General features: G+C 38.3%; 1 protein-coding gene across 2 annotated transcripts; it reads left to right on the top strand.

The window, feature by feature from the left end:
• The first annotated feature begins 5,704 nt into the window (after nucleotides 1-5,704).
• On the top strand, nucleotides 5,705-22,567 carry RIMOC1 (RAB7A interacting MON1-CCZ1 complex subunit 1). 2 transcript variants are annotated; one of them, XM_014867415.3, is made up of 6 exons: nucleotides 5,705-5,952; nucleotides 9,011-9,117; nucleotides 9,983-10,126; nucleotides 11,763-11,894; nucleotides 12,805-12,919; nucleotides 17,702-22,567. In XM_014867415.3, exons 1-6 carry the CDS (start codon nucleotides 5,853-5,855, stop codon nucleotides 17,983-17,985), a joined length of 882 nt encoding a protein of 293 aa, XP_014722901.1. In that variant the 5' UTR covers nucleotides 5,705-5,852; the 3' UTR covers nucleotides 17,986-22,567. The 2 variants fall into 2 exon arrangements, with proteins under 2 accessions (XP_014722901.1, XP_070375813.1); XM_070519712.1 differs by lacking the exon at nucleotides 17,702-22,567 and adding an exon at nucleotides 13,318-17,118 and having other exon boundaries at nucleotides 5,795-5,952.
• Nucleotides 22,568-23,093: the final 526 nt, after the last annotated feature.

Raw genomic sequence — 23,093 nt, 5'->3', positions numbered from 1 at the left:
AATAGAATTTTTGCAAGTTAAATAGCAATTATTTGTAAGGTTTCAATGTGTTCTGTTAATTTGTTTTAGAAATAATACGATTAAGACTCCAATGAACTTGTAATAATGTACTCTATCTTTAAATGTCATGTCCCTGACAAAGCACAGAACTCGGAAATGATCTGATATTGTAGCAATAGTGCATGCTTATTAGAATTAGTTTATCTAGCAGATATATCTTACAGGTAATATATATGTCATTAAAAATGCTAAGGAAATAGTAAAACAGGGCTGTACATGGAATAAGGAAAATGATTAGGGAGTGGAGGAGAGAAATAATTTCTTGTGAGATAAAATGATACCTAGAAAACTTAAATGACACAACAGTCTTTCTTTTCTGTTCCAGAATGAATTTATCCTAGGGGTTAAATTACATACTTAAGGGGGCTTGCCCCATGGCCAGGTGGTTAAGGTCACACGTTCTGCTTTGGTGGCTGGGGTTCACCAGTTCAGATCTTGGGCACGGACCTACACACCGCTCATCAAGCCATGCTGTGGTGGCGTCCCACATAGAAGAGCTAGAATGACCTACAACTAGGATATACAACTATGTACTGGGGCTTTGGGGAGAAAACAAAAAAGAGGAAGATTGGCAACAGATGTTAGCTCAGGGCCAATCTTCCAAGAACGAAAAAAAATGACAGTTAAGTTCTTATTTTTCAAGACTCCTAATTATCATGCCTTTGACTTTTCAAGTCCTTTCACACAGAGCAGCTCTTAATTACCATCATGCCTGTAGGAGAACTCTCTCTTTCTCTTTCTTGCTCTCTCTTTCTGCAAACATAAAATTCAGAAATAAATTGCCAGTTGGTTTTTTAGATGAACATAAAAAGTTACATTAGATAAATGTTTTGTTCAGCTTGGATTTACATAAAGATGTCTAGAAATGATTAAGACTGACTTCTTGCTCTTCCTCACCAATCTGCTCCTCCTCCAGATGTATAGGAGTCAGTAAGTGTCACTGCCATTGCTCAAGTAGCTCTTAGCAGAGACCTGGGAGACATCCTTGATACCTTTCTCCTTTACCTCTCACATCCAATCCCATCACCACATCCTATTGATTCTACTTCTCTAGTGTATTGAACAGAATCACTTCTCTCCATTTCCACTGTCCCCATCCTAAGATGAATTACTTTGTCACCCAGAGAACTAAATGGTCTTCTAACTGAACTACCCACTTCTCTTTCACACTTTCGCCATTCCATTCTCCTCACAGAAGCCTGAGCGGGGCTGTTAAAATACAATCTGATATGCCACTCCCTCGTGTAAAACACCTCAATAGCTTCTTGTTCCACTTAAGATAAAGTTTGCAGTCTTTAACATGGCATCAGAGGCCCTGCCTGACCTGGCCTTACTAATCTATACCCAGGCTGTGTTTTGTGTGTTTTTTTTTTTTATTGCAAATAACAGAAACTGACTCTGATTAGTTTCAGGATAAAGGTACAGGAGACTATCAAGGAAAAGGTTGAGGAACCAAGACTTAGGGAGGTAAAAAAACCAAATCTGCCCCCAGGTAGCCTCAGTAGCAGCAAGTGGATTTGTCCCTCTGGAGTGCTGACATTAATGTGATTAGTCTTGTCTCTGTGCTTTCTCTTCAACGTTTCAAATTACCAGGAGAAAGAATCAGATTGGCTTGGCTTCTGTTGGATTTTTACCCCTGGATCTATCTATTATCTACTCTTGGATCTGTCTCCACCAAGGCAGGTCTGTCTTGTTTATTACCATATAATGATGCCTGGCATAGACTAGGTGCTCATTAAATATTGAACTAATGACCATCTAATTGAATCAAGGAATTGACCATGGTCAGAAGACACGGTCAATTAATACAGGCATGGCCAGTGCGGGGCACACTTCAGGGTTTGTAGTCCAGTTCCATGGTTGTAAGTGAGGCATCCACCTCAAGAGATGACCTCCTCTGGGGCCAGCCCAGTGGCATAGTGGTTAGGTGCACACATTCCACTTTGGCGGCCCAGGGTTCAGTGGTTTGGATCCTGGGTGCGGACATGGCACAATTTGGCAAGCCATGCTATGGTAGGCATCCCACGTATAAAGTAGAGGAAGATGGGCATGGATGTTAGCTCAAGGCCAGTTTTCCTCAACAAAAAGAGGAGGATTGGCAGCAGATGTTAGCTCAGGGCTAATCTTACTCAAAAAAAAAAAAAAAAAGAGATAACCTCCACATTTGCTCCTTAGCCTCACCTTGCTCCACCTTCCGCCTCACACAGGAGCCTTTGGCCTTCTTTCATCCCTCCAAACTGCCCGGCTCTTTCCAAACTCAGAGTCTTTACATATGCTATTTCTTGTGCCAGATTTGTTCTTCTCCAGTGTGCTGACTATAGATTTATTGCTTCTCAGTGCCAGATTTATCCTTTTTGCCAGTTTTGTGAAAACATATCTGAACACTTTAAATATTTTTTTCTTTGTCAGCTGATACAATGTTAAACTTTGTCAGCAGAGGGAACTAGAGAGACATTACAGGAGACAAAAGATCTTCCTTTCTGGTTCTCCTGTCCTTTCTTGGCAGGTTCTGTAGCATGGGCAGCTTCTCTGGCATCTCGCTCCTGCCACACACACAGCTTCCCTGGCACCAGACATCTGCAGTGCATAGCAGCCAGCGGCTCCTCCTGACACCCATTTTGGGCAGTTTTGTAGCAGAGTGCCTCCTGTGAGATACTTTGCCATGAGCAGCTTTCCCCAGCACCCTAGAGAGCAGATTTCTGGCAAGTTCCAGAGGGTAGAGTTCCAGCAAGTTCCACTGGTGCAGACTATAGTGACTTTCCGGCCAGCCAGCAACCCATGGCCTTGAGCTCTCCAACAAGGTCTGAATCTTTATCCCAGGGGTAGTGGCTGACCCTTATCCCTGCTATTTCTCTATTCTTACTTCTTACTAGCCAATCCATTGTGACTCCAATCCCCTGTCGTAGTTAATAATTCTTTATATCAAAATTTCCTGTTCACATTACCGTATGGTTTCTCTTTCCTGATTGGACCCAGACTGATACACAACCTCACTCTTCACCTGGCTAATTTTATTCATCCTTTAGGTGTTAATATCCTTTCCTCAGAGAAGCCTCCTCTGATACCTCAAAACAAATCATTTCCTTTTACTTTTCCTTCATAGCATCTTCCATAATTTTAAAATTATGCATTCCTTTGTGTGATTATTGTGTCTCTGTCTTCCCCCACGAGATAACAGGCTCCAGGCGGGCAGTGATCATGTTCATTTCATTTACTGCTAGAATCCTAGTGCCTATTGTAGTGCCTGACTCAGTAATGGATCAGTAAATGAAAAAGAAAGAAATCTTTAATGCAAGTCACTGGTGGCAACTAAAAAAAAAGTAGAACACAGTCCGTGTTCACAAGGGGTTGGTGAATTTATGTGAGAAAATAAGACCCACACAGAAAAATATAAAGCAGTAAAGGGAAAGTTCCAAAAGAATGGTACAAGTTTTAAGTACTAGTAATTCAGAAGCGATCAAGAATTTTATTTTTAAATACTTTATGTCTTTTATAAACATCCCTAGAAATTAATGTCTTCTTGACTAATTGGATTTTATCCATTTATATCAGTGGGGAGGAAAGTGGTAAAGAAGAGATCAATTACTTATTTTAGAAGATTTTTTTTGGCAGATTAATAATGGTAAATTCATAATTTAGTAAGTTGACTATAGTAAATTCATAATTATTAATTTCTCTGAAGAGGTTTTTGAAATCTAGCATTATATTTTTATTTGTTCTATTCATGTAGATTCCCTAAAATGAAAATATCTAAATATAAAATTGGAGAAAATTGCACATATTTCCTCTTTTCTAGGATGGGGTTTCTCTGGCTTTAAGCACTTCCTTCAGTGTGCATTGGTGAGGTCTGGCTGTAATCTGTTTATATCCATGGTGAGACAGTCTTCTGCAGGTGCTTACTTTGGTATGATCTTGGACAAATCATCGAATCACGTATATCAGGGTTTGGAGTGGTTAATAGTTGAATTCTGTCTAGTTTCTTCACCTGGAAATGAGGGGCTGAACTACATGCTCTCAGATCCCTTGTAACTCTCTCTGAAGACATGCACACACTTGGGGATCATTTGAGCAGTAATTCTCATTTCAGAAGTTTGCTGCTGAAAGTACGTGGTTGTTTAATGAATCATTGGAATTGTAAATTTTATTTAAAATATACACTTAGGGAGGTTTGGCATTTTGAGGTGTCAAATGCTTATTAGAGTTTCATTTCTTTAACCCACATTGATCATATAAAGCAACTTTCCTGGCCTTCAGCTTCCTGATTAGAGAGTAATATATTGACAAGATAACATGGAGTTTTTGTTCAATTACTAAACATTTTCTGAGTACTTATTATATCCCAGGCACTGCAGGAGGCGCTAAGGACACAGAATTAACACATGATTCCTGTCACCTACATTTAGGGTGAACTGAAGGAAGAAGAAACTGGTGTCACGAGGGTCAGTTAAAAAGCCACTGAGTGGGGGCCAGCCCCATGGGGAAGTGGTTAAGTGCCTGCTCTCTGCTTCAGAAGCTTGGGGTTGGCAGGCCCGGATCCCAGGTGCAGATCTATACAATATATAGCTCATCAAGCCATGCTGGGCAGCATCCCATACACAAAAGATAGAGGAAGACTGGCACAGATGTTAGCTCAGGGATAATCTTCCTCAAGCAAAAAGAGGGAGATTGACAACAAATGTTAGCTCAGGGCCAATCGTCACCAAAAAAAAAAAAAAAAAGCTGTTGTGGTCAATCACTTATAAATCACAACACACTTTCCCATTTTCAGTATCTTCTATTAAGTAAAAAAAAATACTTTTCATAAGAAATGATAGGATGGAGATTATTCAAGATATCCTCAAATTGAAGAACAAAAATCCGAATTAAAGATTTGTTTGACCAGAAACAAGAAAACAGGGAATGCAAAGTGGAAGTTAGACTCATTGACTAAGTGCTTTGAAACTCAAAGTTGAGAGGATGAACTCACGCTTAAAGCAATGAACGCTTTAAGGGTGGGTCTCGAGAGGCATGGCAATAGAAACCGGTAAATGCAAAATTTTGTTAGTATTGGAGGCGAGACGGTTAAAGTACGTTAACCTTGAGCTAATAACCAAAGCAGATCTGAAATAAAATAAACCCAGCTGCTAAAATTAAGATTTAGAAAAGCGACACACAGCCGTGTAGACTGGAAACTCCCATTCATGTTTGTAGCTCCCCACCCACTCTCACAATAATCTCTTGGAGTTGTCAAGGGTGCTGTCAAGCTTTCCATTTCTGACCAGGAGATTATAATCATTTTATTTTAGGCAACCTCCTCACTTCAAGGCCAAAACCAGACGGTCCTATTTCCAGACCTTCCCGTCTGCTCTACTGACCAAGCTGTAGCGCGTGATAGAGACGCAGGAGCGGGGCTGCCTGGCAGCCATCTGCCAGCCACCTGCCAGCCACCTGTTGCCACGCCCTCTTCGCCAGCTCTACCCCGCGGAGAGAGCTGGCTTCCCATTGGGTCAGCTTGGAGGCATGGACGGCTCCCGATTGGCTTAGAGGAAGGGGCGGGAGAGAGGCGTCCCTTGACGTCATGCCCGCCCCTAAAGTCCCCTGGCTGCTCAGGATTATGGGAGGGAGGGGAAGCCCGGGAGGAAGAAAATAACCCGGAACAACCTCTGGGGGGCGTGGCCGGCCCTCTTCTGGAGCTGGGGTCCCCACCCACTAACAAGGAGAGCCCCGCCCCCACGCCCCGCCCTGGTCCGGGGATCAGGTGACCACGGGCCGGTGGCTGTCACGTGGCTGGGGCGCGCCCGCCCGTTGTGGCCATGGCGGCCGCGGGCTCCAGTGTGGTGAAGCGAGTGGAGGAGCTCGGGGACCTGGCTCAAGCCCATATTCAGCAACTTAGCGAAGCGGCTGGCGAAGACGGTGAGGGAGCGGAGGAGAGGGAGCGGGCAGGCGGACGGTGGTTCAGAGCTGGCGCTCCGGAGCCCTAGGGGCTGGAGGCTGCGGCCTGTGGTCCGTGTGGATCTCAGGCCAGAGCTACCTAAGGTGTTGGCTTCTGAACCCCTTGCTGCGCGTCGATTGTCCACCCCCAAGAGCTCGCTTTGCCTCACCAAGGTGTTTGTGTTGAAACCGCGTTTTTCGTAATCCAGGGAAATGGCTTACATCTTAGATCAGTGCTGCTCTCGGTAGCGATTGGGAAAAGGGCAAAATCTAGATTAAAGTACGCACGAAAGTTTAAATGAGCGGTTAAAGCTGAATGATAGTATGCCAATAAGTAGTGGTGGTTTTGCATGCAGTAAAGATAGCTAGGCATGTGTATCAGTTCCACTTTTTCACTGCAGCGATGTAAATTTTCGTGTTATATTTTGGATTCTAAACTCAACTGTAAACAGTATTCTACAGAAGAGCTTTACATTGGTATAATTTAGACGATTCTTTCACATACGTCATCTCAATTCTTAAAGGGCTGTGTCAGTATTTGAACATTTCTTTTGGAAATATCTTAAGCGGTTTCCTTAGGAAAAACTGGTTTAGAGAATTACCTTGACTTTTGAGTGTAAGTTCAGTTTTCTTTCATTATTTTTCAGCTGGCTATAGGTTCTACATTATTTCTTTTTCTGTTTTAAGCCTTTACTACAGGTAGGTTTTAAAATTCTTGTGGACTGACTCGTTGTCATCAGACTCATAGGAAAATGGTAGTGGAACATTTTCCCAAACGACTGAATCGTTGGTCAATTTATTAAATAGGGTCCACGATGAAATGGCTCTAGTTTCAGTGAAGATCATTCGCTGGATTATCTTTTTTTGCGAGTATGTTCTTCAAAACCCACAGACCACCCTGAAGCTGGCTTCTTTTTTGGTTTGTGGCAAGAGAATCCCGAGATTGCCATGAATAGTTAGTTCATGCACAGTAGTAGCTGTTACCTAGAAGAGTAGCTAAGTTGCCTCTAAATAAGCCGTTCAGTGATCTTCACCCTTCTCCAGCTCCATTTGAACCAGTCTAAAGAGATCAAAGAATGTTTTTTATTCACTTATCACTGAACCCAAAAGTTCTCATTTTCCGGTGGAAGAGTTCTTTAATCCAGTCCAGAATGAAGGCTGGAAATAAAAGTCAAGTGGTATACATTGTTGTTTGGAGGCTATAAAGTTCTGACAGTTTGCTAAAATTAAAGTGATAGTGGTCCACATTATGAGCTATGAAGTATTACTAGCAAGATTTTCTTATATTATGAAGTTTAATTAAAACGTGGTTGCATGTATTTAAATTGAACTTGGCATTCTTTTCCCATGCAACAAAAATAAGAAACACTCAAGAATCACTCAAAATGTATAACAACAGTGTATTTGTATTAGGTTGTAGGGGTTGATAGTCCCTGTTGTCTTCTTCAAATTAGATACAGCCAGACATGCTCCATCTAAGAATGCTCTTTCTGGTCAATTTTTCTTGGTTTATTTCTCATTGTACAAGCACAGTGTATTTTCTGTATGGAAGTATGCTGTGAGAGAGACTTTCCAAGGATTATGTAAAAATCACTTTTGTCTTTGCTTTGATAATTGTTACTTTGAGTGGTTCTAGTAAAAATATTAGATCTTATAAAAATTTTCTAAAATGTGAGCCATTACCCTCCCCCCCCAAATTATGTCATGAGTTCGTGTGAGATACTTCTTAAGCAATGGTTTAGTGAATTTAGTGCAGGTCTTTACATTTAAAATAATCCTGCAAATTAAGGGAAAAAAACTAACTCAGTCTCTAAAGAAGCACATAAGGAGTGCCAGATTCCATGCAATTTCATTTCACAATAGAATCTTTTTTTTCTGGGTTGTGTAGATGATACTTCTGGGCTGAGGAGAGATGGGAGGGCAGTGCTAAAGGAGGAATTTTCAGTTCAGGTGAGTAGCGGACCTTAAAGCAATCAGAATCTGGTCTAGATACAGGTTAACCTCACCTGGGAAAACTTAAGGTCATTGTATGCTTGCCATCACACCTAACTTAAGCTGGTGGTGCTTTTGTTCCAATGCCGGACAGCTCATCTGTCTGTATAAGTGCTGAGGCCGGGTCAGAGGGGCCCACACCAAATGCTACATTTTCTGTGCATTGGCCAGTGAGGAGGGAAAAGTGTATGTTTCAGGGGGGAAGCACAGAGGGGCAAACTCAGGAACTTTCGTGTCTTGCTGGTGGGCATATCTGAATCTGACCACATGAGATGGATGCAGAAGGGTGGATAGGCCCTTGATACAGACGCTTTGAAGGTAAGGGAGGAAAAATCCATAAGAAAAAGTGAAATCATAGAAGCAAAGGGAATATGACATTAGAGAAAGGGAAGAAATTAGACAATGTAGAGGGGAGGGAGGGAGAGTGAGTTATTTTTAGAGGGCAGATCAGAAGTATTTAGTTCAATTTCTTCCAGGTTTGCAAGGAATTCAGTAATTTGTTCCGTTTCTAGGTTTTTAAAGAAATAAAACACGTAGATGGATTATGTAATTTTAATTGTTACAGCTGTTTACACACATAAACAATTATGATAAAGTTATAGTTGCTCAGTGCTTACATTTTATGAGGCATTTGATTTAATCAATCGTGTTCTTTTGGAGAATACATTTATGAAATTATAAGTTTTCTGTGGAAACCCTTTCTGTAGATTTATATATATTATTTTTACTATTCCAATAAAAGTTTTAAATTTATTATTTAAACATTTTGAGAGCCTCAACATCACAAAAGAAGCATCATGAAACTACAGATTCCTTTTAAGAAATGGCAACTGAACCTAGAAAGTGTTCAGTCTAGCTTTCCAGAATAACTTTTATGATAAATTTAAGTAGCATTAGACATTATGATATATTTAACGTTTTACAAAAGACACCATTACTACTATGCCGTTTCTCCAGTGCTGTAACATAATTGCATTTCATCATTTCAGATATGTAACTTTTTTTGTTTAAATAACACTGAAACTGTGAAGTGATCTCTCTCTTACAGATCACTTTTTAATTCGGGCCTCTGCAGCTCTAGAAAAATTGAAACTTCTGTGTGGAGAAGACAAAGAATGTTCAAATCCATCAAATCTTCTAGAACTTTACACACAGGTACTGAAACGTGATTTCTGACATGTTACAGGGGCAGAATTATTTAAGATGATTGACTTTAAAGTTTAGGTGTAATGGAATCAGTTTATTCTATTTTTTGTCAGTTTATTCTCTATTTATTTCTATTTTATCATTTTATTCTCTATTTAAAGTGTTTAATTTTGTCCAAGAAACTGTGTGCATAAAACATATAGACTTGAAGCTTTGAGGTAGTATGCAAAGAAGCAAGATTTATTAGCTGTATTGATAAGAAAAGTCAGGAAAATCTTGCAGATAACAGAATTGCTTCCCTTTGTGGGCAATTAAGCAAAACACTAATATATGCAGTTTCCAAGTTCTTGAAGGTCATTCAGAGGGATTAGAGGTCTCTATAAGGGCCCTGATATTTTTTTCCTTGAAATTCATCTTTCCTTGGGATTCTCAACATGAGTCCCCCTGCTTTTATCACGCTGATTCATAAAATTTTTCTGTTCCCCCCTTTTTTTTAAATTTTCCTTTCAAATTCAGGCCTCTGTGTGGATGTGTATAAATAACAAAGAATAATTTTACTTATATGATTATACTTTTCATCATTATGTTGTGTATGATTAGCTTATCTTAATGAAAGTATAAATCTCCATTTTATTTTTTGAGGGAAGCAAGGTTATCATTAATTCAATATTTCAGTAAACTACCTATGAAGTTTTCTATCAAATCCATCTCAGATTATGATTGTAGCTAGACATTTTGCCTATTTTTCAAATTTAACTACTTGCCAGAAGATTTAAATGTCTAATAAAGTATCTATATATGTAAGATTAAACTGTAAGAGTTATTCATTCAAGTTGAAATCATTTGTAGATACTTGTCTTCTCTTTTACTTCAGGCTATTTTGGACATGACGTATTTTGAGGAGAACAAGCTAGTAGATGAAGATTTTCCTGAAGACTCTTCACAGAAAGTAAAAGAGCTGATTGGTTTTCTTTCAGAACCAGAAATTTTAGTTAAAGAAAATAATATGCATCCAAAAGTAAGTTTTGTACTCATGTGAATTATGGTGGAATTCTTCTAATTCTTGCTATATTTCTCTTTGGAGTCTATTTTTTCTTGAGTGTGTCTTTGTCTCTGTTCTAAATTAAGATTGAAGGGAGGACATGTGAGAGTTTGACACTTTAGACCAACATGACAACTAAAGTATCATATTTTACTAAATATGTTTCAGAATATTTGCATAATGGAATTGTATTGTAATTATAGTGCCTAATCATTTTCTAAACACAGATATTTGCTGTTTCTGCTCTCTTACTTTTGCAGATGCTGTGTGTTCTTGAAAGTCTCCAGTAATCTCTTACTGCATCTGTTGTCCTTTTTACAATCCTCATTCTCCTGGGCATTTGCTGCCTTTCATACCACTGGTCACCCCATCCCTCCATGCTCCTCTGCTTCATCTCTGAGAAGCCTTGCTCTTGCTCTTTCCTGAGCATCTCCCCTCTCCCATTCTGGACACATAGGCACTCCCCAAGGATATCTCCTTAATCCTCTGTTAATCTCTATTCTGTCTTTGCTTGACAACCTGTTCACAGTTTTTACTGCCATCTCTATGTAGATCATTCCAAGATTTGTGTGTGTCTGTGTGAGAAAGATTGGCCCTGAACTAATATCTGTGCCAATCTTCCTCCATTTTGTATGTGGGATGCCACCACAGCATGGCTTGATGAGCGGTGTGTATGTCTGTGCCCAGGATCCACTCCTATGAACCCCAGCCACTGAAGCAGAGCATGCAAGTTTAACTACTGTGCCACTGGGCCAACCCCAGAGATGATTCCAAGATTTTTGTCTCTAGTCTGGGTACTCTTTCAAGTAATAATTTCTCATCTTTCACTGCCTTCTGGCTATCTCTACTGAGATGTCTTTTTTGCTCTATGTGTTTATCAGAGGATGCTAACTGTGGAAACAAATAGAAACAAATAATCCCAAGTTTTAAATGACATAACAAGGTAAAGTTTGATTTATTAAAATTGTTTTTGTGTATATCTTTTTATTATTTTATTCTAACAAGAGTAGAAATAGATATGATCTTGTTTCAAGTGACATATATTTTGGAAGTTGTCTTCTTAATCAGATTATGAAATACTTACATTTCAACTATATTAGGAGAATTGGGTACTAAAATAAATGTCATTTTGTAAAAACTCTGTAAACTGGAGTAGTTATTTTAATTTTCCTGTAGCAATAGATTTCTATATTTCTAATTGATTCAAAGTAGGGCATTGCTGTGTAAGTAGCTAAGTGAAGAGCAAATTTTGTGAAATGATACTGTTTTTAATTGCTCAGTAAATTTTGAATTAATTTTGATTATTAATTTAGGGACTGGCCCAGTGGTGCAGCCGTTAAGTTTGCACTTTCTGCTTTGGCAGCCCAGGGTCCGCCAGTTTGGATCCCAGGCACGGACATGGCACTGCTTGGCAAGCCATGCTGTGGTAGGCATCCCACATATAAAGTAGAGGAAGATAGGCATGGATGTTAGCTCAGGGCTAATCTTCCTCAAAAAAAAAAAATTATTTTATTATAAAATTATTAAAATTCAAAATTAAACTTTGAAATTTAATTTTGATTCTTACAGACATGAAGTTTCTCTTTTCAGCTCTGTCTTTGTTATGTTTCAGCACAGCGACTTGCTTGGGGATGAGCTCCTGGAATGTCTCTCTTGGAGACGAGGAGCCCTACTTTATATGTATTGTCATTCTCTGACCAAAAGGAGAGAATGGCTCACGAGAAAATCTAGTTTTCTGAAAAAGGTAAAAAGGCATTCCTCATATATTTTTTATTCTTGACATCCATAGGTTTCAAAAAGCTGTCTTTGGTGTAGTATTAAGAGTAGTGGAATCAAAGGGTCAGTTTGCATTCCAGGTCTTTGACCTCCTAGCTATGTAATCCTAAACAAATTGGAATTACTGTACAGATTAAATAAGATAACATATGAAATCCCTTTGTAAACTGGAAAGTTCTACATGATTTTATTTAAGTTCTGAACTTTTATTTTTTAAAATATGAGATAGACAATCTATATTAATTTCTAAGTGTATGTTTTGGCCTGAAGCAAACAGACTTGGTTGTGAGCCTCTCTCTGTCAGCAGATCACCCCTAAAGAACCCACATGACCCTGCTGCTAGAGAATTGTGGCCCTCGGATTTGCCTTGACTCTTCTGACCAAATCCGTAAATCCAAAGACCCTCTTGTAGTATTGTATTACTAAGGATTCTGATGTGGGTTGATTGTGCACGTGGTTTATATGGGCCTGGAAATGAGAGCTCACACTTTCATATGGAAAAGTTTGATCATAGTATTTCTAAGTTATCGTAAGTGCATAGATATTTTTAATACATTGTTATTGAACACATTTTTATTATCTTTATCCTTTTGTCCCTATGATAACATTTTTGAAAAGTATATTACTGAATCATGTGTTCTTGGTTAACAATATATTTATTTTTCTTTTCCTTACTCTTTTTACTCTTTCCTTACTCTTTGGAGGGTTATATTTATAAAAGTTGTAGGGTGGTGGGTCCTTGTACCACTGTAATGTAATAGCCATAAGATATGTCTATATATGAGCTAATTTTAAAGAATGGGGAAAAATTTAGCATTTGAAGTTTCTACAGCTTTGCATATAATGCTTTCAATTCTTTGGCTTTGACTTTGATTTAGTACCTTGTTGATGGAATCAGTTACTTGCTACAGATGCTAAATTATCGGTGTCCTATCCAGTTAAATGAAGGAGTTTCTTTCCAGGACCTAGACACAGCTAAATTACTGAGCGAAGGTAATGTGATCTCTTTTTGAAGTTTTCTAGGTGTTTTAAAGCTTTTTAAAATTTTAAGGAATTTATTTGATTTAACTCTGATTTAAAAAATTTCAAGTCACATTATGGACAAAAAATAAAGGGACTTTAAAAAACTTCAGAGATCTTCTCATGTAATATAGAAAAATACTGCTAATCTCTGTTTAGTAATTTTGGGAGAATTATGTATCATGTTACTTTTATTTCCTTTGCATCCACACATGGCCCCGATCAGTCACTAGGTTCAACTACTTGTAACTGAGACCGGAAGTAACTTTTAAACAATGTAGAAATTTACTGCTTTTTCACATAAAAAAGGTCTGGAGCTGGTTATGGTGGCTCCATGGCATCATTAGGTTCCTATCTTTTTACTTTGTCAGCTTTAGAACCGGAGCCCGAGAGCTTCAGAGGGAGGCACTTCACAGAATACCATGTAAACAAGACCCTGAGTTGTGCAACATGCATCTCTGTTGAGGAGATTGCTTCCATCCTCAGTATCACAAGATGCTCCTGGAACTCCTTCCATCTCACCTATGTTTCGGTCTATAGGCATGGCAAAAGGATGTTTCTTTCAGCCAAGCTGTTCCTTTGGTGCAGTCTTCTCAGAAGTTTCTTAGAACACTTCCACCTACATTTCACTGGCCAGAATTAAATCACATGGCTTCATGTTGCTACAAGGGAACTGGGGTGTATAGCCCTTTACCTGATACATCGCCATCCCAAATAAATTGTCTTTTTACTAAGAAAGAAGGGAAGAATGACTATTTAGTGGCAACTGTTAGTTTCTGTCATAAACGTCTGTGCACTTAAAAATGTTAGGAACTGAATATAGAGCATCGTTTGGGTTTTAGACTAGACTATGGGAGGGAAGAACCACTTATTTTTACCATCTCTTTTTACAAAGGGAAGAACTGAGGTTCTTCCTGATAAGCCCGATAACCTGTTTAAGGTCAAGTAGCTTGCAATTGACTACATATAAATTTTTGTTGATTCTCAATCTGGAGTTTTGATGGGGAAAAATCAAATATGGGAAAGATGAAAACTTCTTAGGGAAAATTCTATATTTTAATTTTATAAGTTTACTTTAATAATTCTTTCTTTTTTAGCTTCTGTAGGCTTTTCCTTTCTATTCAAAAACATTGCCTATTAAAACCAGCATGATTTGTGTCATTAACATATGTCTGGCTACTGGTGTCCAAAAGTTGTTCCTTTCAGTTAATTCAAGCTAAGTAGCTTGTCCTAAAAAAATCTTATTGCGAATACAAAGTGCTCCTTCAGTGGGCATGACGTTTTGACAAACATGGGTGTATTGATTTATTTGTGGAAAGTATTTATTCCAGATAACTTATGAACTAATTAGCTGCATTGAAAATGACCTTTCTAAAATCTCCTCATCCACCTGCATGGATTGATTTAAAAGAAAAAGCAAGGATAGGCGCTAAAGCCTGTTTAGAACCACAGAAAGTGGCACAGGTCACCAGTTGTGCTCATTGTCCCATTTCTAGTTATAACGTAATGTACTTTCATGGCCTGGAATTTTTTCTTTAGAATGCTTGTGATACTGCTGTCTTCTCTCAGATCGTAATTTGATTGTACTTTCCCCAACTCCCATTGCTTCTTCAACAGGGGAATCAAAAGGGACAGATAGGGTCTCTTTTTTTCCCCAGGAAAAGAGAATACAACATCAGCTCCACAGCAGTTTTGCCAGGGCTCAGTCCTCTTGGTGTTGACTTCTTGCTCTCATCTGAAGCAGTTCGCTCCTCCTGACTTCATCTCTCTCAAGATGTAGATTAGAAACCAGAAAGCCTACTTTTCGTAGGCTAAATGACTCCTAAGACCCCATCGGAGAGGCTCTAATTATTATTTTATTTTTTGTTAGGCAACATAAAACATAATTCTGAATAATCTTTCATACTAATTAGAAAGCTCTATATGAATCATCAAAATAGTTTTGTGGCCACATCTTAATGATAATTTACCCAATTTTAGATAAAACAGTGTATACTTGGTATGATTTTTATTTTTTTCCAAGGTGAGATAATCATTTTGTCCTTTGAACAGTGCCTATATGCCATTAAATTTTTAGCTTTTAAAAATTAGCAAGTAATGTTTTCAGTAAATCACTTTACCTCATTTCTGAGCCTCAGTCTTCTGTGGGCCCTTATAAAAAGCCTTGTCAGAATAACCCTGGAGTCAAACGGGTTAAATCAAAATACTGTTGAGTTTTGCACGCTCTTGGTTTACACCCTTTTTATACCACTAGGGACCACCTCTACCTTCCCAGCAGCCTCTTGGCTCATTGCTTAACCCGGAATCTGGATTTCAGATCCCCTAAAGCAATAGCTCTGAACTGGCATCACTAATTGCCTGGGTAGCTTATTAAAAATGCAGGCTTCTGTGTACTATCTGCAGGTTCTGATTCAATATATGGAGTGCAGAAATCTATTTTTAATAGGCTCCCGTGTCATGATGCAGCCATATTTAGACATCATTTCTAGGGGATTTCAGCCTGGCCACCCTTTTTTTTCTGTATAAGTCATCTTTCTGCCTCCACTCACTTCATGGGTTATTCTGCATCTCCCTGCCTGCACTCCTCACTGTCACATGTGTGTTCATCAAGGACATGCACAGTGCAAAGTGAAGTATTTTATTGAAAACCATGCTGAGCGTTAGCAGAAAAAATATCAAGGAAAATTTGTAGCTGCAGAAAGAGATAGCTACAGAGTAGTCAATTCTTGGGGGAGTAGAGAGGGAGAACGTGCCTAATTTACACATTGGTCATCTCTTCCTTTGATATTTTAATGAAGTTGTTTAGCATAGCCTGTGGACCAGCAGCATCACCCTAGGTCCTAGGGCTTTGTTAAAAATGCAGATTCATAGACCCAACCCTGTACTTGAATTTGAGACTCTGGAGGTGGGGACCCAGCTATCAAATTTTAGCATGTCCAGGTAATTCTAATGCGGGCTGAAGTTTGAGAACCACTCTTTAGCATATAGTCGTTCATTCTCTCCCTAGTAACACCTTCCATAGGATATCTATGTACCTTGTTCAGCAGTCACTCCTGTTAATATAAAAATTGAGGCTAACTTAGAGTTGGGCATAAATTGGATCCCAGATCTCACTTAGGCAAATACTTCTCACTCTTCCCAAGTGGCTTCACTTTGTGGGACCTACTTCAGTTCCTCCTCCCACAGCTCTAGCCTGCTTAAAAGTTCAACCTTCCCTCCGTTTTTGCTTCTCTCTCCTTACTCCCCTCCACTTTCTTTTTAGGAATAACTAGACAGGTTATAAGATCACAAAAATAAAAGGATAATGCATTCAACAAAATGCCGTATATAATATGAAATACAATTCTGAATAACATCTAATGCTGTATCCAGCTTTTCTCTGAGATTTATAATCTTTTACCTATAAAGGAATAAAGTGAAAAGAAATGATTATACTTAGTAAGTGAAAGTTGTTTTATACATAGAAAACATTAATTTAGTGCAGCCTATCATATTTTTCATGAATACAAGCCTCAGATTCTGCTCTTAAATGATTATTTCTTTTATTGATATAGCAGTTTAATGAGTCATCTCTTCTGTTAAACCTGTTCTTTTGCTCCTATTTAGAAGCTAAATTTGAGGTGAAGTGAAAGATTAGCTGAAGGGACAAATTCTGAGATAAAAAGCTTGCAGTAGATTTAAGATGATGGAAACTAGTACAGTTTTGAAAGTTGAATTTTTCATCTATTTTTAATCTCTAGTACCATCATAGTCATTTCTGCTGAGCCATGTTAGGTGAGCAACTGAGATTATGATGCTCATTTATTTGAGGTAAACTTTTCTAATCACACATTAGAGTAAGTCTTTTATTTATATTTGAGTGACTTTAAGAAGTTAACTAGTTAAATGTTTTAATAGCACTTTATGAGTTCTAAAACTTTTTCATACATTTTTATTCATGTATTCCTTAAGAAATCTCCATGAAATAAATAGGACATATGGAATCCTCATATTTCAGATTTGTTAACTGAGGCTCAAAGAGCTTTGCTGAGTTACCCAAAGTCAATTTATCCCCAGAGCTTTTTGATTCTAGGTCTGTTTGTCTTTCTACCAAATTAATATACTTTGTGTGCCATAATGTTTAACTATATAATGTAATTGCCTTATTCCATAAAAGAATGCTTTCAACTTTCAATGAAAATCCTGCAGTGTATTCCTTTTTCCTGGGAACATAAAGCATCTTGGATATAAGTTAACATCTTTGATCGTTTAGATTTACATGGCCTCTCGGGATCATGTTTAGCGTGATAATTTGTGTAGACATGTACAAGTACAGGAGGCGTAGGATGCTTTATTGGAACTGTATCATTGATCCTCAAGCACACTCCAAAATAAAAGTTATGTTCATGGATGGGATTCAGGGATTCTCTGAATGTTCCGAAATTATTTGCAGAATTTGGGGTGTATGTTCTGGGAGAGGTTCCATTGATTAGATTAGCTTCTCAAGGAGGTCCTATAGAGAATCCCAAAAAGCTTGAGAACATTGACTTAAATAAGTCTTTAAAAAGGGTTCTCGGACAATGGATAAAATAGAGATAGAAGTGCCAATTAAATGGGGTTTGTATTAGTAAGTGATAATTTGGCTTTTCTAAATGTAACTTTAAATGAGAAAGAAAAATGCTTAATGACATAAAAGGAATTTATTAGAGTTTTAATAACCAGGGTTTTTTTTTAAACTTTTAAATTCTAATTTCTCCACCTAAATGACTTTCCCAGGAATATTTAGTGACATTCATTTGCTGGCTATGATGTACAGTGGAGAAATGTGTTACTGGGGATTGAAACATTGTGCAGATCAACAGCCAGAAAATCATGAAGTGGATACTGGTGTTTCTGGAGCAAGCTACACTACACACGAAGAAACTTTGGATTTCCGAGAAGTAGGAGAAAAAATATTGAAAAAGTATGTATCTGTATGTGAAGGACCCCTGAAAGAACAAGAATGGAATACAACAAATGCAAAACAAATTTTAAACTTCTTTCAGCAGCACACTAACTAGTAAGTTTATCTCATGCTTTTCAAACAGAAAAACAAACAAAAAGACCCATGAATGGAAAAGTTCCAGAAAAGAAGACATAGTGACACTGAATTTAAGACCATTACACTACATAATGATATTCAGCATTGTTACCCTTTTTCAGATGCCATCCTCGTCTTTCATTATATCTTCTTAAATGATTCTTTAATTTCTAAAATGGCATGTATGTTATTCTAACTCAGCCTAAATTATAGATATGCTGTAACTAATACTAAGGAAGAATTCAGTTTAGCTTTACAATGATTTTTTTGTATTACTTTTTTTATTGTGGTAAAATATACATAACATGAAATTGACCATTTCAACTATCTTTAGATTATTTTTTAGTATTCCTATCTTGAGGTTTGCTGTGCTTCAAAGATTTAAAATCAGGTCATCTCATTGCTTTGGATATATGCTATTGATATAAAAATTGGCAAAATAAAAAATTGTGACCAATATTCAGATTTCATTTCCACAATAAGGTAAATAATGAAAGACTCCACAAAAGAATTGTTGTTTAATTATTTTATCATGTATTACTAATGACATTTAAAATTTTTATTCTTTTAGGCATTTTATAAAAATTCAAAAGTGATTTTCCTGTTGTTTAAAAGAATATGCGTAGTTTATCACGTGAGTAATGATGATAAAATCAAGTTAGGTTAGTCTACTGTTAGTTCGTATGTTTTTAGGGTACATCTTTTCATACGTATTGAAATTTTAATATTTTTTGTCTTTAATAGTAGAGGTGAGTGATAAAGGCCAGAGAGCCTAACTTGCTATCTTGCTTACAGTCTTTCTGTCTACCTCAACTTCTGTTGTCATCTTGGGATGATCTGTCTGGTACCTTGCTGATATATCCTTGATTTCTGCACCAGTGACTTCATCACATTCCAGGAGCATGGAATTCCCATGGCCACACCTCGAATATCACCATCCTGACTTTCTTTTTCTGAAATCTTAAATTTCAGTAACTGATGACAATTTTCATCTTTCCAGCTTTTCACTTCCTCGTTTTAACTGATTTTTCTCTCTCCTTTATTTGGATTGGACTATTTCTTTGGCTTCTTCACAACCTCCTCCTCTGGACTACTCTCCTTTCTCCTAAACCATCAGCCCCTTTCAGACATCCTTCCTTCCCTATCCAGCCCCAGCCTTATGGGGCACCTTATGAAGTGCTCTCCGCAGTCTCTTCAAATCAGTCTTCCCCTTGTCCTTCAGCCTGATCATTCTGCAAGCCCTCAACATTGAATTCATCCCGTCATCCACATTTCCTGGGATGCTGAGTTCCACGTGAAGTACATGCAGTCCTTCAAAGTGGAATCTCTGTAAGTATCTTGCTTTCAACTTTAAAAGAGCCCTCAATGTAAGCCTCTTGTTTGTTACTGTTGTGGCCCCTCTGCCCTTCCCGCTGTGGCTAATCCAAACCTGTAACTTTCCTCATCACTGTGCTCAGGCCCTCTGTCCCCTCTGCTAGCATACAGCTCTTGGTCTTATCTTACAGAAAATTGAGACCAGGAGGAAGTTAACTTCTATTTACTACCTTTGCCCTACTCATTTTCCCTTTTTTAGAGGAAAAGAAGTAGCTACTTCCTGTTGAAGAGCAATCTCCACCTTTCGTCTGTGCCATCTCCCTCACTTCCCCAGGGGCTTCTGTTTTTCTACCTACCGTTTAGGTATTGCTCTTCCCTGGAGTTCTGTCCACCCCCCTTTTCCTTCCTTCTTTCTCTTTGTTTTTTGGGTTTTTTTTTTTTTTTCGCAGCTTCTCTTTTCCTCTCTAAGCCTTCTTTCTTATTGCCTATTAAATATCTTCACTTAGACATCCCGTGGTAGTTTTAAATTCAGTGTGTCCAAACCACTAATCCTCGTCTTTCGTCTAAGATCTTTTCTGGTGCATGTTTTCTGTTTTTTCGGTCTTCCACAGACCAGGGCAACACAGAATGTCATAACCTAGTTTCTGCCTACCTTCCCAGCCTCATCTCTGCAGTTCATCCTGTGTAATCATGTTCTAGTCCAGTGTTCTTCAGACATGTAAAGCACAGGCTCCTTTTTGATACACATAATCTGATAAAGCCTCTTGAGACAAGGAGACTCTTTCCCTGTGTCTGCTGCTGTCTCCTTGCTTACCCCTTACACAGCTAAGAAGATTTCTGTTTAACTTAGCTTTTTAACAAGTGTTACCATGAAAATACCTTTGTGCTTTGTAAGTATAAAGATTTAAATAATTTGTAATAAGGTTTTTGAAACCACAAACTGCCCACCCTCACTCCACCCCTTTTGGAGCATCATGATCAATCACAAGGACTTCCAGTTTCTTCCCCAACGTGCTGTGTATTTTTTCCCTCAGTACCCTTAGCAGGCCTCGTTACCTCTGCCTGGAACGCTTTGCCCTTCTTTATGGCCAAGTGAATACCTACTACTTATCCTTTAGGACTCAGCTCCAGTGATGTTGTATCCTTAAGGTTTTCTTCAGCCCTTTCCAGTCAAAGTTAGACACTCCCGTGCTTCTGCTTCCTTGATCTTCACTTCCCATGTTATCACACTGATCACGTTGCTTTATAGTTATTTTCCTTATGAGTTGGTGAACTTCATATTTTGAAAATGTATCTTTATACATAGTGCTTAATGAATGGTAGGCCCTTAGTAATGTTCTTGAATTAATAAGAGACATAATTCTTAAGTGCTGAACTCTGCACAGAAGGGTTGCTTTTTGCAGATTCCAAACTGCCATGCCCTCTACCCCAGTGGTTGACAAGGCAAATTGGGAATTACTTCTCAGAGGAGTAAAGTATTATTTAGATTTAGAACCTGAGAAAACAAGAAAACTTTCTCTTCAGAAGCTGGAACTTCCATTTTTGCCTTCATGACCCTTGTGACTCACTTGGGTCTCTCACTGGTTGGTACAGTTTTGAGGGTACTGTTGGGTGCTTTTTGTATGACTTCCATCCCCCACACAATTGGAGAATCATGTGTAGACCATAACAGTTATAATGTAATGCTTTTTACTCTGGTGTATTATAAAACAATGAATCACACATTTTTGTATGTGTTACAGCCTCCTAAGTAAGTTCTGTTTCATTCAGAATGAAGTAAATCCAAGATACCAAATACTCTACATAAGGAAAGTACTACACTTCACTCATCAACCACTATTATGTGACTGCTACGTGCTAGGGTTTGTCCTAGGCACTGAGGATATAGCTTTGTAAAATACCCTCTTTTGGAGTTTGTATTCTAGTGGAGGAAGTTAACAGATTTTAAGAAAGAAATGTGTGCTGTGTTAAGTGTTAAGTGCAGTGGAGAATACAGCAGCGAAGGGGCCAGTGTGACTGGAGAGGAGTGCTATTTATCTAGGGTGGTTGGGAAGGCACCTCTAAGCATCTGTCTCCTTTAGCATTTGTGTCTTCAAATTCCACCCCTTTGGTTAAATGCCTTGCACATTCAGAACATTCGTAAAGTTTCTCTTATAGAAGTTCTGATACCGAATTAAGGATTGAGTCACTCACTACTTAAGACCTCATTTTGATTACATTTAAAGGGTTTCTGTCCAGTGTGGACTTTACTAATGGGTAAGTAATAAGCTAAAAGCCTGCTTATGTTACACTTGGGGTTTCGCTCCATTTTGAGTTCTGTGATAGTGACTAAAACTTAAACTCTATTTAAGGACTTTTCATAATCCTTAATTTTCTTTTTTGCTTGAGGAAGATTGTCACTGAGCTAACGTCTGTGCCAGTCTTCCTCTATTTTGTATGTGATGCCACCATAGCATCGTTTGATGAGCAGTATGTAGGTCTGCTGCTGGAATTTGAACCAGTAAACCACAGGCCGCTGAAGCATAGTGTGTGAACCTAACCACTATGCCACCCGTCTGGCCCCTCAAAATCCTTAAATTTGTATGGTTCTTTTCCAGTATGAATTTTCCGGCGTTAACTAGGCTTTGAGACTTAGTTAAAAAAGCCCGTGTGCTTTGGTGCATTTATAGGGTTTCTGACTACTGTGGACCCTGTTTGATGCTGATTAAGGTACAAATCATGACTAAAGGCTTTCCCTTGTTCCTTTGCATACAGTACAGTGAGGTGAGAGTCATGGCTAAAACCCCACAATAAAATCACATTCCTACCTTTACAATCCCACTGTGAATTTTCTGATGTTCATTAAAGTGGGAACTATGTCTAAAGGCATTCTCAGATTCATTTTTAGTGGCGTTTTAAAAACCTATAGCTGGTTGACATGCTACTTTTAGATTACTTGTCACTTTTCTCTGTTTACCTTATAGGGCTCTTTTTTGGCCCCCATAAGGATATCCCATCTGCCACAGAATCCAGGATTCTATAGTTCTCTAGTATCACTTCCTAGTATTATTTCTTAACACAATGTGAGATATCATGTTATGAAAGTATTACGTTAAAATACATTTGATGTATCACAGTTAAGGTATGCGTTATGTATTCATGCTGGTGTTCTTTACTGTTTTTTGTTTTCCTACTTCCAGTGAAAATTTTTAAGTAAAATGTTTTGGAGCATATGAATATTTTAAAGAAAATAAAACCATGTTCCTGTATTTGTATCTTGTTCTTTGTTTTCTTTCATATCTGAGTGTTGTGTCAGAACAAAAACTTTTATCATCTCAGTTTACTATTGACATCTGAATATTCTTTCTTCTGATCCATTCCTTCAGACAGGGTAGTCTAGTGGTTAGGGACATGGGCTCTGGAGCCAGAAGCCTGAGGTTAAATCCCAGCCCTGTCATTTCCTAGCTGTGTGACTCTACATGAATTACTTAACCTTTCTATGCCTTAATATGTTATTATTTAACACAGGAATAATAATAGTACCTAGCTCACAGATTTTTGTTCAAAATGCTTATTTCAATGCCTTGCACATGGAAAGAGCTCAAAAGAGATCCTATGATCATCTTCCTCAAGGCCAGTCCTGGTGGTGTAGTGGTCAAGATTAAGTGCTGTCACTACATGGGCCTGAGTTTATTTCCTGGGTCAGGGAACCACACCACCTATCTGTCAGGTGTCACAGTGTGGCAGCTGCATGTTGCTGTGATGCTGAAAGCTATGCCACCAGTATTTCAAATA

This window comes from Equus asinus, chromosome 10 (assembly GCF_041296235.1).
Source record: "Equus asinus isolate D_3611 breed Donkey chromosome 10, EquAss-T2T_v2, whole genome shotgun sequence".
Taxonomy (NCBI): domain Eukaryota; kingdom Metazoa; phylum Chordata; class Mammalia; order Perissodactyla; family Equidae; genus Equus; species Equus asinus.
The sequence above is the reverse complement of the archived record's forward strand: the minus strand, read 5'-3'. Positions and strand labels throughout refer to the sequence as shown.